The sequence below is a fragment of the Xyrauchen texanus genome, chromosome 31, assembly GCF_025860055.1.
Source record: "Xyrauchen texanus isolate HMW12.3.18 chromosome 31, RBS_HiC_50CHRs, whole genome shotgun sequence".
Lineage (NCBI taxonomy): Eukaryota > Metazoa > Chordata > Actinopteri > Cypriniformes > Catostomidae > Xyrauchen > Xyrauchen texanus.
The window spans coordinates 7,361,729-7,383,180 of NC_068306.1; the positions used below are offsets into that span (position 1 = coordinate 7,361,729).

Sequence of the window (21,452 nt, forward strand, 5' to 3'; positions counted from 1 at the left end):
GAGGTTGGGAGTGACTCGCATGTAAACGGTGATATTAATTGGTTTAACTACAGGTGAATGACAATTGTTATATCCAATGGACAAAGAGCATAGTATTTTGCTGCTCTTGATTGGTGGATAAGCATGTGTATATTTTGGAGGCCCCGCCTCCAAGGCCGAGGCCCTAGGCAACTGCCTAGTTCGCCTATAGGTAGCGCTGGTCCTGCCAACACTCCACCTTTTTATGACTAGCGTATAAAATCAGTGTCACTACCAACGGTGCACACAGAACAAACATTAATCCCAATTGTTCAGATGTAGTCTCGTTAAATAAAACTTTATTTTTGTTGTAAAAGAAATATTCCCACAACAATCCTACAATCTAACATTGTATATCTATATTACTTTAAAACATGTCAGTTTTGAAAAATAAGAACCATCAACAATATCTATAGTAAATGTATCTTTCTCTGGACTCTGGAGACGTAAGAATGAGATTCAGGCCGGTATGCATATTGAATTGGCTGATCCCAGATCAGATCCCATGTGTTCATACTTATCTTGGTTATAAACAGTTAAAAAACAAAAACGGACCCTGGAAAGCAGATTCAATTCATGGTTATTCACAAAGGTTCACCAGCGTTAAACCAAATCCATAGTTAGGCCTGTGTGTAGTGGTTCATTCTACATTTACACCAAAAGCGGTGTATTTAGAGGAACATGAGCATGAGTTGTGATTTCTGGATGAATTATTCCTTTAAACCAGGCAAGACCCAAACAAAAGAGCAAATGCCAACCCGATGACGTCAACGTCTTGTAAGTGTGTGCACGTGAACATCGATGCAAAGTTCTCCGTTGACTTGGAAACGTAATCTTTGTCACCAAAGGTCACATCATTGGTAAGTGACAAGAGACAAATGCATTTGATTTGTGTTGCGTTATTTCATACAAAGCCACAAGTTTCAATATTCCATGAAAACATCGTCTGTAAAAATGAAACACTAAATAAAAACGTACAAAGACAGGCTAGGAGTCCATTGAAAGTCTTGCAGAAGTTTCCTCCGTGTGTTCAGTCCAGTGTAGCCCTATTAAGATTTTGACTTTTGAGTTTGTTGATCTTCAATTGAAATCATGTAAATGATCAGTCCTTAAAGGAACACAAATGCTCTGTAGGGGGGGATATTGCTTTGCCATGCAGAGTTCGGAGATTTGTGCTAATTATTAGTAACTGTTGGAAAAGCATGTCAGATAGACATCAAAGCTGAAGATGAATGAGCATGATTGACAATAATGTACATTTTTACACGACTGAACATTTGTGAAAATACATTTGCTCTTCTGGACGAACACGTGACTTTTCACATATCACAAACAGTAACATAAAATGCTACTTTATTGCAGAGTCGATTACGTCACATTTTTCATTGAATCTAAACATTCAGCGTTCTGCGCTGTGATTGGTCCAGATATCTTACACGCAATCAGTCTGAGATCAAATAAAAATACAAAGCCGTCACACAAACCAGAAGTGAAACGCTGTATGTTTTAATAAAAATTCAGCTCAATCGACAGCATTTGTGGTATAATGTGATAATGGGGAAAAAACTAATAATAACCGACATCCATCTTTATTTAAAATGTGGTACCTACAATGGTAGTGAATGGGGCCAGTTCGTAAACATTCAAATACGGTTTTGAAACGGTGTATTTTAGTGTTTATGGTCTGGTTCCATTCATTTCCATTTCAATGTGCCTTACACTAACTGCGATTTATTTAAAAAATAAAATAAAAATTTATAAATGAGGGACGTAAATATTTTTTTGTGGTAATCAACATTACGCCACAAATGTTGTCGACTGAGCTTAAAAGGAATATTCCGGGTTCAGTGCAAGTTAAGCTCAATCGACAACATTTGTGGCGTAATGTTGATTACCAAAAACATTATTTCAACTCGTGAAAAAATGCTAACATTTTAATATCAGTGAGGGACTTGCAATGGAAGTGAATGGGTCCAAATTTGGAGGGTTTAACGGCAGAAATGTGAAGTTTATAATTGCATAAAAGCACTTGCATTAATTCATGTATTATTTGGACTGTAAAGTTGTTTAAAAAATTTTTACAGTCATTTTAAGGTTGTAGGGTTTGCTAACTTCATCGTCATGGCAACGAAGTTGTAAAATTGGATATAACTTTACACAGAAAGGTTAGCAAGTGATTTTATCACACTAAAAATCACGTTCAATTATATTATTCATGTCTTGTGGTGATGTTTTTGAAACAGTATTTTGACGTTAACAGATTGGGCCCATTGACTTCCATTGTAAGTGCCTCACAGTAACTTGTTTTTTTTTTTAAAGAAAAGGCGGGGCGAGTCAAAAGTTATTTTTGTGGTAATCAATGTCATGCCACAGATGCTCTAGATTGAGCTTAACTTGTATTGAACCCACAATATTCAACAATCGTGATAAAACAGAGAAATGCTCAATAAAATAATTTGAAGAATTACCCATTTCAATTTAATAACAAAACAAAAAAACACATTCAATTGAATCATTAATAATAATAATAAATAAATAAATAAAACTAAAATGTTAAAGGTGTACTCAGTATTTTGGAGAGTTTTGGATTTTGGACACTGACACCTGGTGGTGTGGATGCAGCATCATTCAAACTCAATAGTTTGCAGTTACAGATGCCATTGAAAAAATGCACTATTAACAAGCAGCCATGAATAATTTAATCAATGAGTTAAAGTGTCCAATATCAGTGCAGTTACTTACAAGGGAGTTCAACAGAGTCGTATTCCGCTAATCATGTGATCATAACATGGCTGCCCCATGAGGGGACCCCGCCCCATGTAGGATTAAAACAGCTTTTATAAGGTTACTGATTTGACTGGAGCTTCCATATCATGCTTTTATAAATTTTTTAATGGGTACAAATTTTTGATCATGAAAAAAATAACTGAGTGCACCTTTAATTTAATTGTGTTAAACATTACATTAAACATGGAGTTTTGTCATGAAACTGAAATGCATAAATCTTAACTATAAGCTAAAATATAGATTATATTTTTGTCTGTTTATGAGTATATCGAAGCTGAAACCCCCTAATGCAAGAGCATATATACTGTATATATATATGTGAACCTTTGTTCTTTATTGCATTTCTCCTAAACACTGAGAAACATTGAAACAACGCTTAACTGATGCTTCATTATAACTCCACATAGCATCTAAATTACCAAGTAGGGCATGTTCCAGGAAAAACTTTCCTATCAACCAATCAGATTTTAGGGCTTTATTCATTTAGCAGAGGTTGGGAGAAATATGAACCATCAAGGGACAGTGTAGAGGTTTTGAAAAGTGACCTGGTACCTCCAATGTGGCAAAAAAGCTTTTTTTGCAGAAATTCTTTGGAGCAGTTTCGTAAAAATAGTAGAAAAAATAAATATATTTTTGGCCTAAACAGTTATTTGCCATCCTACAACCAAATTTTCTCTTTTGGCTACAAAAACTATGGAAGCTAATTTCCACCATGTCAAATAATAAAACTGGCACACATCATTTATCAATTTTAATATAATTTACTATATTTTGAGATACCACTTCAAAACAATAACATTTCAAATTATTGAGATTATCCTGGGATTATACTTTAGAAATAAATACATAATAATAATTTCCTTTGAATAATGAGATAATGTCTCAAAATATTGATGATTTGCACACTGGAGTTTTGCTATTGGTGGTGGCAGAAATGGGCTTCCATAGAAAACAGTTTGGTGTGAACTTGACTCTTTGAATCAGGATCATAATTGGCACATTTATTGATTGATTTTTTCAGCTCATCAAGGTGAAGCGTATAAATAAGCCAATAGTATGTCAACTTCCTGAAGAGCGTAACCACTGACTCTACAGCGCTTTCAACGCGTCAGCTTCTAACTCAACCAATCGCGTGAGTTTGGGGGCGGGACTACCTGTTTTATTTTTTCAACAATGGCTGTCAAAGGCAGGGTGGTAGGAGTGTTTGGTAACAATTATCTTTGCAATATCGATTATTTTGCAATATCATAAATGACACACTTCGCCTTCAAATATCGGACCAACTGCACGTCTGATTGTTTTTGCTAGAAATAAAAGGTTTTGGGTGCGTTGATGTGTCTACAACAAACTGTAGAGGTAAACTCACAAGGCGAATTTCTTCGTAAACCGTTCGTAAAATGCCTACTTATCGTGCCACATTGAAATGAATACGGCGATTTACGTAAACGCGGTTTTACGAAGAGTTTACACAGAAATGTGCTTCGCTTGCGTTCGGTGCAAAATGAGATGAGAATTATTTTTATTATTATTATTTTTTACTGGTTCGTGAAAGTTCTCCAGATCATATCAACAAGTTCTGGGTAATTTGAAGTTTTTAATATCTGATAAAGAAATAAAAAAACAAAACATCCTCTATCACAAATGATTGCTTCTAATTGGTCACACACATAAAACACAGATGTACTATCATTGCTTAAACCGATCAGAAATCAACCACCGGATACAAGCTTGAGAACCACACATGGAATGATTGGACAACAACAGAAAACAAAAGTGAAACTTTTAAAATAACAATAATTATAATATTAATTACAATAATATTACAAAAAGAAATAGTTGGCCCAAGTAAAAATTTGGACCATTATCATGTTGATTTTTTTTAAAACATTCACCTTAAAAAGAAAGTTGCGTGATCGTATTTTTACCCTACGAGAGACGGACAGATCGACAGATGATTCGTTCGACAATTTCTATGTGCTCAGTGTGACAAAACAAGTTCATGTGTTCCAGCGTCAATTTTTACTGGGGTGAAAAGAGAAAACTAGAAAGTTTCAAGAAACCATTTTTACTATGGTGAACAAAAACGTGAGTGGACAAAGTCGAAAACGAAAATAAGCGGAGTGCTAGAATTTTCGAACTCTTAGGTTGGGTTGGTGGTTTGGGATCTGTGCTATTTTACGGTTGACGTCCTGCATTGATTTGTTTTGTTGAATTTCAAGCGTCTGTTGTACCATCAAATCATTTAACGACAGAGTTCCAGAAGCTACCGACTGGACGCCAAATATCGTTAGCATTTACATTCGTAACGGCATTCAAATGCCTTGCGTTCTTGCTCCCATTGAAGACACGCCATACAGCCAAAAATGTGCGAACTTAACCAAAAGTGAAATAAATGCGTTTTTGTGAAAACAGGAAGACTGCGTTGATGAAATACAAGTGCACACGTGCAGGTCCTGAGTGCATGCTGTACGAGGGGCGCAAAAAACGTCGGCCAGGAGTGTTGGGTGGGTCATGTGATGCATGTAAAGGGTCGGAGATCTGACGAGATATTAGCACAATTTACAGACAAAGTCTTGATATATTCCATGAGATAATTAACTTTTATAACATTTAGAATTATAACAAGGGTTACTATAGAAACAAACGTCAACGGGAGGTTCTTCTGTGGCAGCGGTGACGCAGTAGCGTTCAAAATTCACGTCCATTTTTTTCCATTCGATATTTTTTGCTTGTTTACACCTTTTTGCATGCCACAGCTACAGATCCAACCATAGTATCCTCCATACGAGTGCGGCGTCCGTGTGCGCAAGATTCAGAGGTGTACGAGTTTTTAATTTCTTGTTCCTTAAAGTCGCGTTTGGGCCTCTGGAACGTAGATTTCAATGCTTTCGGCACTCTCCGTGGCAGAGTTTTGTCGCTCTGACACCGCTCGCTTGGCCGCCATCAGTCGTTTTCTGGCTTCCTGACGTTGCTTGTCCGCCACGGAGTCGCCGCTTTTTTCCTTCCCGCCGGTGGATTTCACTTTTACTGTCTTCTTTGGTGTGTGCGCAGGAGCCGGCTTCTTCTCCTCCTGAGTACACATTAAAAAATGATTAAAAAGTGCTTTTAAAATGTATTAAATATTATATGAAATAATTATGTATAGAACAAAATACATAAAAATACAAGGTTTTATCTAGAATGTAAAGCAATAAAATATATTACATATTTTATGAAAAAAATAAATATATATATATATATATATATATATATATATATATATATATATATATATATATATATATACTAAATATATACTGTAAATATTCCCTTTATTAAAAAGTATACATTTTTATATATTTATATAAAAACATGTAAAGCAAAAAATATATTACATACTTTATAAAAACTACTTTATATTAATTTATATTTTAAATAAACGTAAAGCAATAAAATTACATATTTTAATAATAATAAAAATGTTTAATTTTAAATAAAATAAATATTAAATGTAATAATTTCCAATTAATTTAAAATGTAATATTGAACAGGCTACTACAGTACTGCTTACTACACAATGCACAGTATATACTATACTGCATACTAATTGTAGTATGGACTATGCAGTGATAAACTGCAAATTGTAGTATGTTAAGTATACATACTGCAAACTGGAATAATTGTACTATAGTTTGATCATATTATAGTATGATATTCTGAACATAGCCTACATGCTAAGAGTGCGTCGTTTTGAAAGTTTTAGGCTCAAAAAAATACTGCGTACATTTAACATATACACTGTAGCAATAGCACGTGTAGTATGGTACTGTAGCAGGCTATTCCATACACTGCCATGCAAATCTGGCCAAGACAAATACCACGGTTAAACCAGATTACTAGGGCAACAGGAAATGTTAGGATATTACAAAGGTACGTCGGTTGGACCTTTTTGTCCGGCGTCTCGGACATCTTCCAGTCGTTGGACCTGAGGAGATGGAGCTCGTCAAACTTCATGCTGATATCTTCAATGGACAGCTGCAACAGATCCCAGAACCCCGCCAGATCCTGCGCCGTGGGACGCGGTTGAGCGTTTGCATCCTTATGGGCAGAAGAGTTCATCATTGATAAAACAATAAAAAAAGCGGCTTTAGAATACAATGTAATGATTACTACCATATTATTGATCATAAGTCAATCATTGGCATACAGTTCACAGCAATCCATTACACAAGTGAATTTGTCAATCAGTTGGAGATTTATTATGAGGGCTTGTTTAAGGACCGTCAATGTCACACATGCATCAGACATGCTTGTGTAGGCTCGGTGCATTGGCCATAAACATAAAATGTTTAGGTCACTGTGTCAAGTTAAATATAGTTTAATACTTAGAACCCATCTTGAGATCCCTTAGTTCAGATTTGAGCTCCATCAAGTGTTTTGAACGCAAGAACGTGACGTGTTTTCTTCACTGTATAAACTACGCGTTGCCACACAGCTGAAGTTTCACTTACTGCCCTCTGGAGTAAACAGGTGGTACTACAAGCTTGCATTTCTCAGGAATCTTCCTTATTATGGTCCGGGGGCATTGCGATTAATTGCGTAAATTAAAAAATGCACTGAATTAATGAGTTACATCGACAGCCCTAATAAAAATGTAATCTAGAAAATATTTAACATAGATCTTTTTTACTTCTCACACACACACACACACACACACACACACACACACACACACACACACACACACACACACACACACACACACACAAAATGGGGGTTAAAAGAGGTTCTCAGTGTTTTTTTTTTTTTTATAGTTTTCTTGTTAAATAATTACAAATTTGCTACCTGTACTCCTGTAATGTTGGTGATGCCAATTGACTTGAATACGGTGAATACAATTTTAACAATAAAAGTTTGTTCCAAACTACAATATGTATGCCAAAAGTTATTTATTTTAATTTCAGCTTTAGTTGTTGTCTCTGGACAGTTACGCCACATGACATTTCGACTGTAAACCCCAGAAGAAATATCAATAAGACTGAACTAAAAAACTGACATTATTAATTACATTTATTTATTTTTGAATAACTTAATAGATCAAAACCATTATATCACTGACCCTAAATTAACAACACAAACTAGAGTTAGGTACTCGAGTTCTGACACGAGCCGCGAGTCCAATTTCACGCACTCGGACGTATTTTTACTTGGAATTGACTCCGACTCGAGCTTTCGGACTTGGGATTTTTTTCCAAGTCCGGCCGAGCCCATGGCATTTGTGATGCAATGAAAAACAAACAAATAATGTAACACAGGGCGTCCTCTTTTCACAGGACATTTTCAGACCTGCCGGGATTTAAAAATTGCCTCTAAATGTCCAGGATTTGTCTTTGTCTTCATATTGATGTGCTTTCTACAGTTAGTACATCACACATTCTGTGTATTTGATACTGCATATCAGTTTTCACACGTTTGTGTCCTTACGAGTGATTATTGTGGCTGAGAGCAGCAGCGCACTCTTTCAAAGTACTTTCTAAACTCTCTCGCTCGCGCGACTGTCCTGTATACGCGTACGGGAAAGAGATCGGCATTCGCCAGACGTGCTCGGTCGCTTTCATCCAGAAATGTCAATAGCACAAGTACACTTTAAAAAGTACGTTCCCCAACTCTGACATTTTATCAGACTCACGCTTACTACACACAGTCATTTCTAACTGAAAATGTTGACTAAATCGAGACCATATATCAGGGACACTTAAACTAATATGACGGATGAATGTATCGCAACCACTGTGTGTTAGCTGTTGCGTTTCAATGGCAAAACATTCTGAAAATACAATGTACAAGTGAGGAGAGAAGATATAGCTCCTTTTTAACCTTAACGGTATTCAAAGTGCTTTACACTGTGACTCATTCACCCATTCACACACACATTCATACACCAATGGCGGCAGAGCTGCTATGTAAGGTGCTAGCCTGCCATTGGGAGCAACTTGGGGTTCAGTGTCTTGCCCAAGGACATTTCGGCATGTGGAGTCATGTGGGCCGGGATTCGAACCACCAACCCTGCGATTACTGGCCGACACGCTCTACAGCCGCCCACCATTTAATGTGAAAAGAAGAACACGTCAGCTCAAGGTGAGTTTGTCTTGACTTTAGGGAAGTAGGCTACACTTGGACACAGCAGGAGTCACCATTTTTTTATGGAATCTGATCTTTTCTGTTTTTAGTTAATGTTGTATTTAATTGTATGGGCATTAATAAATGTTTTAATATTCCATTTATTAAATAATTAAATCTATTGAATTAATTGCATTTCACCCATAATTGTAGATAAAACTAAAGTAGAAAAAAAAACTAAATTCAAATTCAAAATAATAACAACAGCAGCTAACTGAAACTGAATTTAAAGGGATAGCTCACCTAAAAATTTATTCTATCCTCATTTACTCACTCTCATGTTGTTTCAAATCCACTGTGGAACACAAACGATGCAAGTCTCAGTCACCATTCACTTTCATTGCATATATTTTCAATACAATAGAAGTGAATGGTGACGATGACAGAATATGTATTTTAGTGTGAACTATCCCTTTAAATATCCGATGTAAAAATGTGTTTGCAATGCAGATGAAGTGCCACTAGAGGTTGCTGCTCATCAGCAGTTCTAAAGCCCAATAAACTTCAACCTTGAACAAGGATTTGACTTAAAAAAAAACATGCGAGAATTTTTGGTTTGATGGTGGTTTAAATAAAAGTATAGCTTTTTTTTATTATGTGGGCAACACTTCAAACTGGGCCGCATCGGGATACTCACCAGGTTCTGCTCACAAAGCCCCAGGAACTGCTGAAACTTCTGAGACATTAAGAGTTGAGCGCTGCCGACCGCACTGCGGATCTTTCCCAACACTACAGAGAAAGAGAGAGACATGCTCTTCTTTAGAAACAATAAATGCACAACACTGCTTTGCTCCGTTTTGACGCGGCAAATACATCATTTCTGCATTAACATCTCACAGAAGCCAGCAACAATTTTCCACCTTTTGAACCTAATGACTTTAATCACATGATTGAGGATGCAAAATTAGCAGACAACTGAGAGCTGTTTCTTATTAAAGCTGGTTAATGAGTCTGCACGTTTAGAGAGCGAGAGAGAGAGAGAGAGAGAGTGATATCATCCTTTATTCATGGATCCTCTGGGCATTTTGTGCACGTCTGTAAATGGAAGCTCCGGTGATTGCCGTAAAAGAGGCACGAGATATCAGGAACGCCGAGATAAAGCTGCTGCAATTAGTGACAGCTTCCTGAAAGGGATAGTTCACCCAAAAATTCTCTCATTTAAATCACCCTCGTGCCATCCCAGATGTGCATTACTTTCTTCTGCACAACACAAATGAAGATTTTTAAAAGAACAGTTCAGCTCTGTACGACAATACAATGAAAGTGAATGGTGACCAGAACTTTGAAGCACTAAAAAGCAAATAAAAGCAGCATAAAATCAATCCATAAGACTCCAGTGTTTAAATCCATATCCTCTGAAGCGATATGATAGGTGTAGGTGGGAAAAAGATCAAGATTTATGTGTAAATCTCCACTTTTGCTTTTACTTCCACATTCTTTATGCATATTGCCACATACTGGGCACGGAGGAGAATTTATAGTACTACCAGAACTATATTTAACACTAATAACCTCCTGAAGCACTGCCTTTTGAGGCTATATCCATGCAATGAAAGTGAATGGTGACTGAGGGTAACATTCTGCCAAGCATATCCTTTTGTGTTCCACACAAAAACATAAAAATAATCTGGGTTTGGAATGAGGGTGAATAAACGATCACAGAATTCTTATTTTTTTGTATCTTTTTAATGCAATAGATGTGGTCCAGATGAAGGCCTGTTGAGAGATAAGTACAAAAAAATTTAAAATGTTCTCTCACCTTCCTCGGACAGTTGTTTGTCTTTGGTCTCCTGGTCCATCTGTTGACACCAGGCCTCCATGCGGTCTGTCTCAGCTTGAAGAAGCTTCTGGAACCAGCGTCCGTCTCTGAGGCACGCCGCCGCCCTGGGCTGCTCCACGGCTCCGTTCACACTGCCGGTCCCGGCCTGCAATGAGGGGTCGGGCGGGGGGAGCGAGGACGGATCCAGAGCTGGATCCAGCGTTTCCTGCAGCGAGGCAGAACTGCGGTGCGTCACGCCTGGTCTCGAGGGTTTGTGCATGCCACCGTCCAGCAATTGGCTGGACGCCTTATGCACTGCAGGTATACCGTCGGACTGCTCCTGAGATTCAGCCTCCGTCGTCTCCTGTCTAGACGCCATGCTAGTGAAGCGACTGAGTCTAGACACACAGAGAGAAGCTGTCAGAGAGGCGGCTGACCAACAGGGATTTTCTCGCTGTCGGCTTCTATTAAGACGTTTATATTAGGTTATATTTCCATTATGTAAAAATCAATGCTGGAAGACTGCTGTAAACAAAACTATTATAACCAGTGTTTTGGAACAATTTATCGACCAAAGTCAACACTAGTTGACTACTACAAGATGGATTACCAATAAAGAATAATACATTCTTCTATAATATTATATTCTGAATATCAATAAAATCTACCAATAATAACTTTTGTTTATATTATACAATGATAATTCTAAAAATTACATCAGTTTTATACAAATATATTTCATAATATTGTACATTTTTAAATATCACCAAAACTAATTTACCAATAAACATGGCATTATCGTGCATTTCATTTATTATATAACATTTCTAAAATTATAAAAGTTCAACATTTTAATATATCATTAAAAAAAGTGAAAACATTTAAAATTCTAAATATCAATACAATTTACCAACAGTTTTTTTTACAATACAAATGATAATCTTATAAATTCATACATTTTATAAAATTCTACTTAATAATATAATACATTTAAATAATCACCAATAATTAATTTACCAGTAAACATGCCATTATTTCCTTTTTTAAATATTTTACAGTTATAAGATGCAAATTATAAAATATAATTTTTTAAAAGTGAAACCATTTAAAATTCTAAATACTGTAGTATACATTATTTTATAATATATTATGCTAAAATTCAAATATATTACTTTTTATTAAAATGTGCATTATCAAACAATAATTTGACAAATTATAAGACAAACATATGACACATTTGTTTATAAATAACATCTCTACAAAAACTATTTAACAATAAACATTTATTTAAACCTTTTTATATAGTATATTTTTACATTTTGCTTTACACATCCCTCTACATACAGAGTAAATCACTCGCATATGTGACCAAATCTCGCACCGTGTGACTAAAATACGTATTTTATTAGCCAATGGCGAGTATAGGGCTTGGTTTTAACAACTGACAGTAAAGAACAGAAAGCGTATTAAAAAATACAGTATTCAATGACAAATGGGTTGAGTGGATCTCGTCTTGGACACACATTATACAGAACAACTCCTCACTGTTGAACACTTCACGACTAGTTGCCAAATATATTCACTTTAGTTGCATAGTGCGAAATTTGGTTGCAAATGCGAGTGATTTCCTCTCATTGTAGAAGAGGGTTGCGCACTGTGAAAGATCAACCTTGTGATTACCGGTAATACAACTGATATCGAGATAATTCAAATGAAGATCACGATTAATCAGAAAAACTATATTTTGACCCCCTCCTAGGCGAGTAAGTATTCAGATTTGACTCGCCAGAGATTGAGTTGAGTAGTGCAAATGAAGAACCTGAATAAGAAGCTGGATTCAGCTTCGTCTCTTCAAAGAGGAGACCCAGGCATCCCATTTTCATTTCGTGCCTCTTTTAAAATCCTTTCTGTTATTTACAGTCAGTTAGTGATCAGAAACATTTCTAATCATACATTGCACAGATGAGGGAAAAACAACCGTATCTAGTTAGTGTACGCTGCACTCACTCAACCGTAAACACTTGCTCGCGGAGCAGCCAATCTCTTAAAGAGACAGTACCAATTAAGCGCTTGTTATCCATATCAATGTAACCTCACACTATGTAAATCGCACAAGTGCATATAAACAAACAAGCTGCTAAATGTAATAATGAAGTGTAATAAATGTGGAAATACATAAATATTTAAAAAAGGCACAATCATACATGGAGAAATATTTTAATTGAAGAAAACACTGTAAATATTAAAGGCTAGCGCTTCATCAAAGCAAAGCAGGGGCGGATCATACCAAGGGTTTTATGGGCGTGTGCCCAGAGGCCCAGCCCACTAGGGGGCCCATGTAAGCACGGAGACTGTGCACAACAGCAAAATGTGTCCATGTATGACCATGTAGCCCATGGTCATAGGGCAATTAATAAATAATAAAATACTTAATATTAAAATGCAAAAAAACACTCATTTTTATTTAACAATATGATTATTTGTAAAAATGTATTTGATCAATTAGACAATTTTATAATGTATTTTATACAGTTATATTGTGCAGTTTTGAATAAATAAAACTAGTTTGCCAAAACATGACATTATTACGCATATTATTATTATATTAGCATCGCCTAGCGAAGAGTTAAAACACGTAAAAATCTTGCTAACACATGCTAGCATCAACTAGCGAAGTGCTAAAACATGCCAAAAACGTGCTAACAACATGCTTGCATCGTCTTACGAAGTGTTAAAACATGCTCAAAACGTGATAGCATCATGCTAGCACATGTTAGCATCGCCTAGCGAAGTTAAAATATGTTTAAATCGTGTTAACATCTTGTTAACACATGCTAGCATCACCTAGCGAAGTGCTAAAACATGCTCAAAACGTGCTAGCATCATGCTAACACATGTTAGCATCTCCTAGCAACATTTTAAAACATGCTAGCATCATGCTAACACATGCTAGCATCGCCTAGCGAAGTGTTAAAATATTCTAAAAACATGCTAGCATCATGCTAACACAAACATAACACTTAAATGCTACCACCATGAAAAACACATGCTAACAACATTCTATTACCATTATTTAAGTGCTTAGCAATAAGTTATAAAATGCTATATGACGAGTTTTGCCACGGCAAGCACCACTCACATTTTCTTCGGGAAATTCTAGTTATTATTATATTATTATAGACATACATATGGCACTTTATCATATAATATTTTTTAAATGTATAATTTAAAATATCAATTTTAGTGAAAAATTGTATTGACTTCACAATAACAAAATTAAGTAATTATACCTACATTGTCAATTTTGTTTGGAACATCAATTTAAAAGAATATAGTTGTAAAATAAAACACTAATAACTGCTATATTCTGAAACATAATGCATATCTTTTACATAACAGAATTCTATATATCTCTTATAAAGCTTAATTTCCCGATTAACATGTTATGAAATATACTGTACTTCATTTGTCCAGCAACGAAACACAACACCGAAGAGAAAGACAGACAGCTGGTATGTGGGAGACAGCATACTTCAACAGAGATATGCAAGTGAGAGAGAGATGGAGAGATATGAAAATAGACTGCTATGGAGAGAGCCAGAAAAAGTGAGTGGGAGATAAGAACTGAATCTCATTATGTGCTGCCATTCTGCACTCAATCATTATTTGTGTGTTTTCAGCATCGATACATGGCTGAGAAGCACTGCTGCTGACTCAAACGCACACAGAGACGACATTTAAAAGAGGCTTTTGGAAGAAGTGCTGCCGTCAACACGCGGATCACATTCCAAATGGGTAAATGGAGGCATATATCAAATGAGAGACAAGCGGATCTTTTATTGCTCAAGGATACAGAGGAGTTTAAAGGAATAGTTAACTCATAAATGCAGATTATGTCATCTTTTACTCACCCTCATGCTGTTCTAAACCTGTATGACTTTCATTTTCAAACACAAAAGGAGATATTGGGCAGAATGCTCAATCACCATTCAATTTCATGTGTAGAGAGAAAAGATGGAAAGAAAGTGAAATGGAGGCTGTTATTCTGCCCAATATCTCCTTTTGTGTTCAGAGGAAAGAAAGGCATACAGGTTTGGAACAACATGTGGGTGAATAAATGTTGACGACTTTCTTTTTTGGATGAACTACTGTTGTAAAAGGATCTTTCTGGAAACTCACGGCCTGCCGTCTTCAACTTGAACTCCGATAGACTGAAACCTGGTCGTGGGAGGTTGTTCCTCTTTCACCGGCTGGACACAATCCACCTGTGACAAAACAAAAATAACCAATATAAAACATTTAGCTGAAAATGATAGTCAATAATGCTAGAAACATCCTCCACACTATAACAGGAATGCAAACGATTCGCAAACAAACTATGCAAGCACTATTTCATACCACAATTTTTTCTATATTATAACATTTCAAATAGCAATAAAATTTACACAATGCATTTATTTTATTATGTAAAATTATAATTTTATTAGCATATTTTTTTTAATATAATTTAGTTTATATTTTACATTTTTAAATAACTAATTTACCAATAAAAATGACATTTTTTAGGCATTCCCATTAGCAAATATTTTTTTTTATAATGAGTATTACATTATTATAATTTTTTTATTATTATTCTACAAAAATAAAAAAAGATACCAGGACCAAAAGAGCAAAACGGACCAAACAAAATAATATATATATATTTATATATATATAATTTATTTAGGTCTAAGAGAAAACCAGCACAGAAACACAGAAATGCACATTATGTGCATTTAACACGTTAATTCAGTGTGATTCATTTGATTAAAAATAACGTGTTAAAAAAAATTCATGCAATTTAATCACAATGCCCCCGGACCATAATAAGGAAGATTCCTGAGAAATGCAAGCTTGTAGTACCACCCGTTTACTCCAGAGGGCAGTAAGTGAAACTTCAACTGTTGTTCAGGCAATTCACAATACAATGCAAGTACATGCTGTATTCTCAGCACTGCCACAAGGGGCGCAAAAGCAAACATCAGCATACACTTCTACAGTCACTTTTGTCCTTCAGATCGACTAAACTACTATCATGGTGGAGCAACAGTTGAAAATGTTACTGACCAAGTTCATGTTAGCTATACTGTTGACATGTTTTAGCTAGCTACCTTAATGGTAACACATCTGGTTTAAATGCAAAGACATTTGAAGATACGGAGCAAAATTTTAGGCACATAAGATGTTTTATATCTTCAGCATTAGTGTGTCAATAGGAAATATACATTTTAGACTCCCAAACATTACTTTTTGCAAATAGAAGAACAGGGAGCCCTGCAACAGATGGCATTGCCCCCACAGAGCCCCCAACTAAACATTGAGTCAGTCTGGGAATACAAGAAGAGGCAATTGTGACAGCCTAAATAGATTGAAGAACTGTGGTGAATTCTCCAAGAAGCTTGGAACATCCTATCTGCCAACAACCAAGAAAAACGGTGTCCAGGTGAACCTAGTAGAATTGGTGCTGTTTTGAAGGCAAATATGGCCACACCAAATACTGATTTAGTTTTTTATATGTTTACTGGATTTTGCATGATGTTAAATGATAAGTGAAAACTATTTATGGCATTATTTTTTTTAAAACATCCTCACTATGCAACATTTTTCACAAGTGCCTAAAACATTTGCACAGTACTATAACTCTATCGCACCCTCACCTACTGAGGTATGTTATTACCACAGTAACACACAAGTTCATGAATGTTTAATAAGACCGCAAAACATTGGCCAAGCATTCTCGTCATGTTTTTGCATAGTTGTGAAACACATGTTTCTAGCCTCAGGGCTGCAGTATACTTTGCTCTTCCATGTAACATTACACACTTCAAAGTAAACTCTTTTGACAGCGAGTCTGAATAAATGTGTTCACCGCATGCGCACTACGACAGCTTTGTGATACAGTCTTTGGAACAGTCGACATATTGTGCAGATACCGACATTTGCGCCACGCGGTGCACGCAAGGCATAGCTGCACATTGCAACAGTTACAATACAGTCTTTTGTTTTGTCTTTTTGCTTAAAAGTTACAATCGGTAATTATTTCCTCATTGAAAATGTTTTATGCTTAAAGAAACAAATTCTTATTTTTAAGCATGCGTTTAAAATTGTATACACACTCGCATGAGATGAAGTCTCCAATCATATCAGCAACCTTATAAAAACGGTTTTATCCAATGTGGAGAGGCGCCATGGGGGTTGCCAAATACTACTCGCTTAATCGCCGTAACCGCCCTGTTATTAGACACTCAATTATGAATTGCTGACTTTGAAAAGTTAATTTCTACAGTGGCATTTGTAACTGAAAACTATTGTACTTGAATGATGCTGCATCCAGGCTACTAGGCGTCCAAGCGATCATAAACACATAAATTATTGAGTGCACCTTTAAGGAGTTGACCAAAATATTCATAGAATTAGCATCTGTGGCAACAAAATGTGTTTTGACAGTGTAAAAACAGACAAAAATATGCCTTGACAATTACGGATTTATATTGAAAGTCTATGCAACAAATTTTTCAACACAATCGACGTTCATTGTAAATGCATTTCTGTCCGTATATTTTGCCCAAGTCATTTTCATGTACGCACCTGAATACCAATCGATGAGAGTTTTCTCTTGGGCGGAGCTTGTGGTTCATCAGTTGCCACCGTCAGACTCGCTGGCTGATTTTTGGCATCTGGGGCAGGAGAGGGCGGAACAACGGTGGGAGGTGGTGTGGTAACCCTCGCACTGGGCAGAGGTACGGGTTCTCGCGGGGCAGGGATGGGGGGTAGGATGGGCGGCCGCTTGAAACACTTCACTAGACTTCCTGTACGAGAGCTGGCGAGGCTGTCAGAAGAGTTGCTGCGTCCTGATTGGCTGTTGACCTCGCTGCGCTGGTCCTGGCTGTCCAAATACGTGTCCTGGGCAGATTCGGTGCTGCTTTGGACAGTCACGGAGATGAAGGGTTTCGAGGTGGTGCGTGGAGGAATAGGTGGCGGAGCCTTCCTACAGGCGGCTGTACACGTAGAGACTAAAGTGAGAGAAATGGAAAGGTAAGAAAAATGTGGAGATAAAATTCACAACATCCAATCAATAAGCTATCAGTATGGCTTTTTAAAGCTATTTAGTGGCGTATGCCTATATCTAGAGAGCATGGTGGCTGATGGGCGAAATAAACATGAAATAAAATTAGAAGGTAAAGTATGCATTTTCTGGGCCACTAGCGACTGAAATAAAATGACTCTTAAATATCACATAAATTGATTACTATGAAGTTTCTTTTGTTGTATACTTATGGCCAAAACATACTCTATGCAAGTACGTAAACACAGATGCTTCTAGCTATGCAAACTCGGTTTTGTGTTTTTTTGCGAGATAAAAGTTAAAAAGTCAATTTATTTAAATAGCAACTTAACTGAATAACATCCAGTTTAACGGCACATACTTTTGAAGGTAAATATCACCCCCTTGAGTACAGAGGTTTGTTACTGCCGCAGTCACACAAGAGCGAACGTTAAGCATGTTCCATCTTTCACTTTTGACGTGCCGCAGCGTGCCACTCACGTTCCGGTGTAGACAGGCTGCAAGGCGTAAAGTATGATTCTGGCAAACTACAGCTTATGATGGCATAGAGGTATGGATATTGAATTACTTTGGATGTTAAACTATGTTCTCAAATCTAGGCATATGACCCATAAACAAAAAAAGACTGAAATCAACTTGATACAACTGCACCAACTCCAACCATATTTCAAGCGACCCAGAAACCAACCAAAATGGTCTCTTCAGGTCACATAGTTTCCCAGCAGCCCCTGCTCTGAGCCACAGGAAGAGACGAAACAAAGACAGGCATTTACATACTCAAATCACGACAACATTCAGTTCATGCCAAACGATGGCAGGATGCGTTAGGAATGTGTCGAGCTACACCCACAGAACACGGGCTAGAAATCTGCTGACAAGACTCAAGGTTTTGTACAATGTGTCAAGTCATGAAGATAATAACACACAGTGGTGGATTATTAGTCTGGTGAACAGTGCTGGGGAAGCTAGCTTGAAACTGCTGCTTGCCAAACTACAAGCCCCTGAAGCTACCCTTTTAAAAAAGCAGTTAGCTATACAAAAAGTAGCTACGGTTTTAAAATTTTTCATTCAGATTTCTCAGTATTGTATTTTGAGAACGTTATAAAAAGAAGAATTTTTCTGGCACAGAACAATGAGGATCTCAATAGAATGAAACATTACATTTATTATCTCCTTGACATATTTACTTTTACGATAACTTATAACACTTTTAAGACAGATCTACCATGAGCTCCGCTAACATTGCAAGTTATCATTTCATTAATTAAAAATAGGTCTGGAGTGATGGTGGCGTAGTGGGCTAAAGCACCATACTGTTAATCAGAAGGTCGCTGGTTCGATCCCCACAGCCACCACCATTGTGTCCTTGAGCAAGACACTTAACTCCAGGTTGTTCCGGGGGGTTTGTCCCTGTAATAAGTGCACTGTAAGTCGCTTTGTATAAAAGCAATGAACAACTTTAAATCAATAGTTTAATATATTCCATAGTTTTTAATTTGAGTATGCCATTCACAATTCTACATGGGTTTGTAGTTAATTCCCTCACAAAAGATGTTATGTACACAGTCATGTACCTTTTGTCTTTTTGCTCGATTTTTTAATAATTATCTGCATAAAATCAAAGTTTGTAATTGTGACAAGGAGGAGATCGGGGCCGGGACTACGCATGCCCAGCCCCCAATCGGGCTAAACTGCCGAAAGTGGCATTTCGGAAGAGAGAGAGCCACACGCAGCTGCCTTTATCCCTCTCCTCGGCTGATTAGCCCAATTGGCTCATCAAAGTAATGTTGTGATTTCAACTCGGAGCTGGTTGGATTGGTTGATGACTCAGAACTCTTTTATGAAAGCCCTTTGGAAAAGCAACAAAAAAGCCCAAAAGTAAAAAAGCCCAAAGTATCATTCAGTCAGACAATAGGCGTCCGAGTACAGGACGTGCGACACAAATTATGTTACCAGCAGAGTGAACGAGCACTTAACACATGCGACCCAATTTTTATCAACATGCATACTGTAAATGCGCAATATGCACCAGGAATTATTTGCACAAATTAGTCGGTCCACAAGGTAGCAAGCTCATTCTCAAAGAGTCAAAAGATTTCTTTGAAGTAGAAATGCAAAAGATGTAATCGCAGGTATACAACAGAAGACGAAAGTTTTAAAGAACAAAAGTGGATGTGGACATTAAGAGCATGCGTGTGAAGAGGTCAGGAGATACCTGCATTGATATAACTCGAGTCTGAGACTTCTGTATATCTCTTAGAGTCCTGAAGAGAAATAGTCCAGTATCTAACAGCAGTCGTAGCATGCACACGCTAATCACTTGTATGCGCGCACAGCAGGGTTGGATTGGTAATCTGGCATACATAGCATTTTCACGGTGGGGCGACGCATTTTGGGGATAATCAGGGGCGGTATGGCAATCGGGAGAACTGAGCAGGCCGGGTCGGCGAAACGTGCTGAATGGGCCGCGATAAGCTAAAATGAGCCGTTATGTTATGCAGAATGGACCACAAAACGGCACCCCACCCCTCAACAAGCTTTGGGCCAGTTGCCATGTAAAAAGGCCAATTTCTCTTCCCAGTCCAGCCCTGGCGCACAGTCGTATGAAGTATAATTAGAAGGGCTAGGCGTTCAACTGTATGCATACGCTAAACGTTTGTGACAATCTTAAGTATACTTTGGGCTTAAAGAAGCACAGCGACACGTAAACAACACTGAGTGCCGAATCGACGAAAAACCCTTTTTTAACCTCATCTGAATGAATTGATTTGCTATGATAAACTGTCAAAACAAGCGGATTAGCTAATATGAAATCAAATGAAACGTCAGTTTAGAGGGGAATAATCTAGGAAAGCGTGTTTGATTATCGCCTAAACTCGCTTGGTTTTGAAGCAGCGTAATACAATTCAACACACTTATTGGAAAAATGTGCTTGTTACTAAAAAAAGCTGCACTACTGTGAAGACAGCTGAGCTACCCTCATGCTACCAAATTTTAGCTTATAAAATAACGTTAACATGCATATCGTTTGTTTTGTGGCTATACTTTTGAAACTGTGTATTTTAGTATTTTCCACTAATCGCAGAGTTGGTGGACTGATTCCTGTCCCACAGGGAAGACCTTGTCCTTGGGCAAGACACTGAACCCGAAGTTGCTCCCAATGGCAGGCTAGCACCTTGCATAGCAGCTCTGCTGTCATTGGTGTGCGAGTGTGTATGTGAATGGGTGAATGAGTTCACAGTGTAAAGCGCTTTGAAAACCGCTAAGGTTAAAAAAGCGCTATATAAGTGCAGACCATTTACCATTATTTACATGGTGCTCTTAAGGTCCTTCAAAGAATAATGTGATACTATGATATCATGATGAGACCGTGGACATGTACTATGGTATTTCAAAAGAAGATAAATATGTATAGCAAATCATTTTGGATAGATCAGGGCTAAACTATTATGTTTAGTCAATAGTTTATTGATGAGCACAAAGACTTGCGTTATTATTAATAATATTTGCCTTCCTGTGAGTGGTAGAATTGTCTTTTGTTTGCTGAATATGGGAGTCGTGCCAGGGCCAGTTCAACACAGAGACTGTGCGGCTCAGGGACAATATTGAATAAATCTGTTTCCT

General features: G+C 37.1%; 1 protein-coding gene across 1 annotated transcript in view; it reads right to left on the reverse strand.

Moving 5' to 3' along the window:
• Positions 1-306: 306 nt before the first annotated feature.
• Positions 307-21,452, reverse strand: part of LOC127624800 (disks large-associated protein 4-like) — a 44,740-nt gene continuing 23,594 nt past the window's right edge. Inside the window, exons 7-12 of the mRNA XM_052099713.1 lie at positions 17,351-17,775; positions 14,903-14,988; positions 10,724-11,121; positions 9,602-9,693; positions 6,730-6,882; positions 307-5,875 (exon numbers count right to left, since the gene is read on the reverse strand). Of these exons, the coding sequence (XP_051955673.1) occupies positions 5,651-5,875; positions 6,730-6,882; positions 9,602-9,693; positions 10,724-11,121; positions 14,903-14,988; positions 17,351-17,775 (1,379 nt within the window). The 3' untranslated portion in view covers positions 307-5,650. The remainder of the gene's footprint in view (positions 5,876-6,729; positions 6,883-9,601; positions 9,694-10,723; positions 11,122-14,902; positions 14,989-17,350; positions 17,776-21,452) is intronic.